Source organism: Garra rufa, chromosome 21 (assembly GCF_049309525.1).
Source record: "Garra rufa chromosome 21, GarRuf1.0, whole genome shotgun sequence".
Taxonomy (NCBI): Eukaryota; Metazoa; Chordata; class Actinopteri; order Cypriniformes; family Cyprinidae; genus Garra; species Garra rufa.
The window spans coordinates 32595366-32602531 of NC_133381.1; the positions used below are offsets into that span (position 1 = coordinate 32595366).

At 38.3% G+C, this 7166-nt stretch overlaps 1 protein-coding gene across 1 annotated transcript in view; it reads left to right on the top strand.

The window, feature by feature from the left end:
- The window catches only part of rps6ka5 (ribosomal protein S6 kinase, polypeptide 5), a 30678-nt gene extending 24295 nt beyond the window's left edge, over positions 1-6383 (top strand). Inside the window, exons 13-15 of the mRNA XM_073826894.1 lie at positions 3488-3647; positions 3747-3910; positions 6096-6383. Coding sequence (XP_073682995.1) covers positions 3488-3647; positions 3747-3910; positions 6096-6383 — 612 coding nt within the window. The remainder of the gene's footprint in view (positions 1-3487; positions 3648-3746; positions 3911-6095) is intronic.
- The last annotated feature ends 783 nt before the right edge of the window (positions 6384-7166 follow it).

Genomic DNA, 7166 nt, shown 5'->3' on the forward strand with positions numbered 1-7166 from the left:
ATTATCTGTCGGTATACCACTGTTCTACTAACATGTCTCATAAAATATCCAAGGCATTTCAACAAAAACCTTAATTTTGTGGAAAACGTAGTGATCAAAATTAAAGAACAGTAAAACACTGTAGCACAAAAGAAGATTACAACCAAACATTTGGAAGGTTACAGCCGTCAGAAATTAGCAGGAAGTGTAGAGGCCCTTTTAAATTACTTTAGCACTTCTGAGGCCACAGGATATCACTAGTTTCTCAGACTGCATTGGTGTAATTTTGGTCCATGCTTCTTCCACTCTCTTTAGTTATTAGCCATAACTTTGTTGAAAAACGATTTTAAGTTGGGTTTAGATAAGGACTCTGGCTCAGCTATTTTATTATTTCAATGTTCTTAGCTTTAAGGAACTGATTTACCTGTTTTGCAGTATGAAGAGGGCATTATCATGTATGAAAGTTGCAGTCTGATTACGAGATGCTTGCAGGAAAGGAACTGCATATTGCTGAAGGAGGTTCTGATAAACATTTGCATTCACCCTGCCATGTAGTTGTATAAGAGGCCCAACTGCTGCTGCAGAAAACATCCCCCAAAGCATGTCCTCCTCCAACTTTCACTGACTTCTTTACACTCTTGGGCTTTAGTCTTTGCTCAGTTTGACACTGAACAAAATGTTTTCCATCAGACCCAAATAAATTAAACTTGGGACCAGTTCTCCTCTCTCCACACAACATGCTCCTCAGCAATTCTTTCTGCTGATGAAAGGTTCGGTTACTGCAGAGTGCGTTTTCAGTCCCACTTCTCTTAAACGTCCCAAGACTGATCCTTACCCTGTTCAGTGCTGAACTAGCAAGCAATTCCAGCTGCAGTGTTGAACCGATTCCCCATTGAGAGTCTCTGCATTATCTTGTCTCCTCGTGCATTTGTCTTATGTGGATGACCAGCCTTTTGGGGGGACTTGAATGAATTAATGTCATTGAAACCCTGCAATATTCAAAAAAATTACAGATTTGGAATGACTAGCTTCTCTTGCAATGGATGAAAGGGTAATCTTTTGGCCTTCATCTGGACAACCTCCTGTTGCAGGGTTTCAGTCACCTTAGAGCGGCCTGCCATCTTGCAATCTCCAGTTCCAGCCAGTTAAATAGGGTTTGTCCTATAATTAAGGAAATTAGCACCAGGTGCCAGATTAACACCAATAACTTGGAGATATCTGTAAGTGTTCTCTAATTTTGATCAGCGTTCTCTTTCAAATATCTCAGTTATTTTAATACTGTGCTTGAGAATACAATTTATTTATTAATATTCTCCTATTATGCGCTTTTACAAAGTCTTTATTTTTTTACATAATTACATTATTACAATAGCTTTCTCCATAGCCTGGCACAAATGGCTCAGTTAGTTCTGGGATTGATAAAGGTCCGCCTTGCGAAAGACGAAATGTGTTGTGATTGGTTAGCAGTCCCACTGCATTGCTATTGGCGAACAGTTTAAATGGTTTTTCAGTCCTGCCATGCCCATTCCCAAAGCAGCAAGTTCCATGTACAACAGAGCAAGCTAGATTAAAGTGATTCTTACATTTTAAATATGGATATTTGTTTTACAAAAACACATCGGATCGCCGAAGGAGGCATTTACTGACCCCTCCGGAGCCATGTGAGGCACTTTTTTATTATGGATCATCTTGTTTTGGACTGATGGAGAGAAACACTTGTCTATGCCATTCTAAAGCTTGGGAGTGCCAGGATTATTTTTAATATAACTCCAATTGCATTCGTCTGGAAGGAGAAAGTCATATACACCCACAGGATGCATGGATGGTGAGTACATAATACGCTACAGTAGTGTTGGTTATATTGTCAGCCTGCGAGTTCGCCGATACATGACATTATCATTATTGTGTTAACTAATTTAATTATTTACATGCCTGAAACCGAGCGAATCCCCCACTCGCCAACAATTCAAATTTCCGTAGGTGGATTTATTTTAATGATATTCTAATGGACCGCGTTGTGACATTATAGCATCTGGAAAGCAAATGCTGTAGTCCAAAGGAGCCATTCTTTGTAGTTCTTGATTTTTTTTTAAAACTAAATATCTCCCTTTAGAGTATACTTTGAGATTTGTAACTTTGTAGATGTTTTTATGCCCAAACTTACACATCACACACTGGCTAAAATTCAAAAAGTGAAAAAGCATAATAGGACCCCTTTAAAAACTGTCCTTCTACTCCTGTTGGGATAACTTCAAATAAGACTAAGCAGTGACCTTGAAATTTAGGAAATTCTAGGTTGTTCTCTAATTTTGATCTCCACTTTAGTTTGGCTTTATATCAGCCATTGGCCACTCACCCACTTAACAGCATCGGCCATCAGAAAAATACATATTATTTGACCACTAATCTGCAGGGAAGCCCACTAGGGTTTGAAACAGCAGTTGTGTTAAACAGATTTTATGGAGGAGAGAAAGGGGCAAGTGCTAAATGCACCTTTGTCACACTGAAGTATCTCATTTTTCAGCCTTTTTAATGGAAATAAAACACTGAATGGTGCATTTTGAATGAATGTATGAGTGCGTTCTCCTATTTCTGCAAATATGGGATTCTGGTGTGTATCCATACAGAATCTTTTATCCTCCTTCATGTAGATTATTTACTCCTTTTGGATATGAATCCATGTCTTGCTGTTTCTGACACTTATTCACTTGAACACCAACCAAAATAAACAAGCTATCAAGCCTTTCCAAAACAGCTTAGCATTGCTGAGTCCTCGCATCCACCCTTAAGCAGAAATTTTTCCAGCCAGGACTTCGTTGAGAGAAAGATGAGAGGAGATAGCGAGATGGAGCCGAGGGGAGATGTCCATAGCTGAGTTATTTTTGTGGCACTATGTATTGGGGAGCAGGACTTGGCTGGGGGGAGAACAGAGTAGTGTAGAGGTTTGACGTGATGATCTCTGACAGGCTGTGAGCTGAGAGACCCTGGAGCTCTGCACAGCATGGAGAGAGACCACAGTGCTGGGAAAGACAAGAGCTTTGTAGCTTATTTAGCTGTGCACTTTTTCCATTTAATTTTCATAACATTAATGTCCTAATAATGTGTTCTTATCTCTAATTTATTTATCTAGCACATTTAAAAGCACATTGGATCAAGAGTGTTTGCAATCAGTTGTGGAGGACTATTTTTCTCAACAGCATGATCAATACAATAGGTCTAGGAAAATAAATTAGTGCATCACAAATCGAGAAATGATTCTGCATCGATTTTCCAAATGCATCGCAATTCTCTTGAAGCGATTCTGAGCTTAGTTTTTAACATGTATCCTCCAAGAACATGTATTTGGAAAATAAAGTAGATCACTTTTGATTTCATATTGACTTGAAAGGTACAGCTCTGTATCATTAGCATAACAGTGTTTTTTTTTGGAAGAAAACAAATTGGTCCTAAGACAGATCCTTGAGGTACCCCGCATTAAGCTGCACTTGTGTTCTTTATTTTGTTGCAGTACACCATGCTATCTGGCCAGGTCCCATTTCAGTGCCAGGGGAAGAGTCTAATGCACACCAGTGCAGAAGAGATTATGAGGAAGATCAAACAAGGAGACTTTTCTTTCGAAGGAGAAGCATGGAGGAGTGTGTCCAGTCAGGCCAAAGATCTGATACAAGGTAAGACCCAGCTGAAGATGTTTAGAGACCATTTTGCAGTGTATTAAACAGGAATGCGTTTGTTAAAACTAAAATGTGTCTGACCTGCTAATGGTACAGAACTGCTGACGGTGGACCCTGACAAGCGGATAAAGATGTGTGGCCTACGCTATAATGCCTGGCTGCAGGATGACAGCCAGCTCTCCTCCAACCCTCTTATGACCCCGGACATCCTGGGATCTTCTACCATATCGGTGCACACCTGTGTCAAAGCCACCTTCAATGTAAGAAAGTGAAAAAAATAGAAGGATGATGCTAGAAAATAAAGGTTACAAGTAGTGCTGTCAAAATTAGCATGTTAATGCAGGTGATCACAACAGCTGCTTCTGTCCCGTTATTTCAGTGGCAGCTCTTAAAGTAATAGCAGCCAAATAACCCAGCTGCTGTGATGTCATGATCAAAGAACAAAAGTATATCAAGTATATCAAAATAACTATTTGTATAATCAATAACTTTTGTAGCTTTAAGGATTCATCTATATTTAATTTAGTATTTAATGTTTTTAAAATTGATAGCTCTCAATTATACTGTAATGTTTGAATTGATATAGTAAATGGTTAATATTAGGAAAAAAGAACAGATACCTAGAGACATCAGTAATATTGGTATCAGTGATACTCACCTTCAGTCATAAAAAATATTTAACATATTAAAAATATACTGTCTTTATGTTGTTTCTACATTCATTTGAAGATTGAATGTGAAATTATTGCAATATAAAAGTATATTTAAAAACGTTAATGTTAGGTGGGATTAATTGTGAGTAATCAAATAATTTCAGAAAAAATGTGCGATTAAGTAGTTAATTTTTTTTTATTGATTGACAGCACTAATTACAACAAAACAGGGCTGAAAGATTTAGGGGGGAAATGCAATAAAGAAATTCAAGTTGGCTGTGCTTGTTTTTAGGGCTGCAAAATTTGGCAAAAATGTTGTGATTATATGCTATACTTTAGTAATTTCCATCAGTACAAATCCTAATGTTTAAGCATATAATGATGTTCTAGGGAATTGTGTGCTTCAAATTTTATATCAACAGTTTGGACGGGACCCTTTTCTGTTCTAACATGCCTCTGTGTATAAGTCAAGGTCCAAAAAGAAATGATTGATTCATTCAGTGTGGAAGAACTTGACTGGTCTGCAGAAAGCCAAGTCCTAATCCCAGCTGAACACCTCTGGTGTGATTTTAAATACAGACCTTGAGGAAAAAACTCATTACCAAACACCAATGACTTTTACATACACTATATGGACAAAAGTCCTTCTTTAGAACAGAAAAGGGTACTTCTAATACTGTGGCAACAAAGATGGAAACATATTTCATGCATTTAACAATTGTATTTCCATCTCTGTTGCAACAGTTTTGGAAGTGTCTTAAAGGTGAAGTTCACTTCCAGAACAAAAATTTACAGATGATTTACTCACCCCCTTTGCATCCAAGATGTTCATGTCTGTCTTTCTTCAGTCATAAAGAATTAGTTTTTTTGAGGAAGACATTTTAGAATTTCTGTCCATATAGTGGATTTCTATGGTGCCCACGAGTTTGAACTTCCAAAATGCAGTTTAAATGCAGCTTCAAAGGATTCTAAACGATCCCAGCCGAGGAAGAAGGGTCTTATCTGTTATATTCCAAAAAAATTTAAATTTGTATACTTTTTAACCTTTTAACCTGAAGTTGAAGAAGAAAATGAAAACTTAACTGTCATGAACCGGAATACACAGAGTTGACGCAGAGCTAGACAAGACAACCATTTGAATTAAAAAGTATATAAATTGTCCTTTCTTTAGAAAATAATTGAATGTTTCACTAGATAATACCCTTTTTTCTCAGCTGGGATCGTTTGGAGCCCTTTGAAGCTGCATTTAAACTGCATTTTGGAAGTTCAAACTCGGGGGCACCATAGAAATCTACTATATGGACAGAAATCCTGAAATGTTTTTCTCAAAAAACATAATTTTTTATGACTGAAGAAAGAAAGACATGAACATCTTGAGTGACAAGGGGGTAAGTAAATTAAATGACTGTTCCTATAAGTCATTGATGTTTGGTGAGCTTTTGGCTCAAGGTCTGCATTTAAAGTCACACCAGAGGTGTTCAACTGGGATTAGGACCAGTCAAGTTCTTCCACACTGACTGAATCAGGCATTGTCATGTTAAAATAGAAAAGGGTCCTGTCCAAACTGTTGATATACAATTAGAAGCACACATTATATGCTTAAACATTAAGATTTGTAATAAGATTTTGAAATGTCTAAAGTAGTCAAACCTGTTTAATAGAATGGGGTGTCCCAATACTTTTGGCAATATAGTGTACATCAGTATAACCGTGATATTGGCAAATACTGATGTGCTCACCAGTATGTGTATATCCCTAGTTTTGTTGTTTAATACTGTTATCTCATCCCTAGGCCTTTAATAAGTGTAAGCGGGAAGGCTTCCGACTCCAGACGGTTGACAAGGCTCCTTTGGCCAAACGCAGGAAGATGAAGAAGACCAGCACCAGCACAGACACCCGCAGCAGCTCCAGCGAGAGCACACACTCGTCATCCTCTTCCTCCCAGTCTCAGGATAAGACGCCGCCGGGTGGAGAGACAGCCATCATTCCCCAGGCCTCTGTGAGCACACCTCTCACTCTGGGTCCTGATGATGAGCCTTCTCATGGGGAACCCCAGCCTGCCTTCACCTTTACAGAGTGAACCTGTCTGAGAGTCAGACCACAGGATAGGTTACGTAATTAGGATGCGTAATTCTCCCACCATTCTTTTTCCTTATGCTCCGGCAAGGCCGCACAGCTCCAGAAATTGCATGCGGGGACCAACTCAAATCCATCACTAGCAATAGATGCACACCATGAGCGCTGAAGACCAAGCCTGAGTGAACTTCCGGCTCAAGTCCCGCATGGCTAAACCTCACTGCATCCAGTCCAGTGTCTCAAACAGGAGGGAGAACTTCACTTTGAGAAGCATCAAACCTAAGGGTGAAAAAAGGAAAGTCTGCTTCTGCAGTGTCCTGACAGATCAGGCACTTTTCTTTGTGGAAAAAAAAAGGAAATGGATATGTATTTTAAAAGAATATAAATAGAATTTATTTAAGAGGAGATTTATTGTTTATACAGATACACAGACTTCTCACCAATTTGCTATATAATACATATTTGGTATATATTCGTTATATACCAATTTGTCAAATATGACAGCTCCATTTGTTCTCGGAGCGTTATGGTGTTGATTGACATATCTAACTTCAATCTTTGACTTCTTCCAAAAGATTTTACTGAAGTAGCAACAGTTAGGTGTATTAGTTTCCGTGTGAGCACTTTGTTGTAAAACTCGTTACCCTTCACAAGTTACAAAAAGACAGTTTGTTTCATATTTCCATGTTATTAGAATTTTCCGTTGTGATCCTTTCCTCAGGTTATTTATTTGTTCTTTTAAACTTGAACTCATATTTTAAGAGACTGAAGGTCTAGTCACATTTAC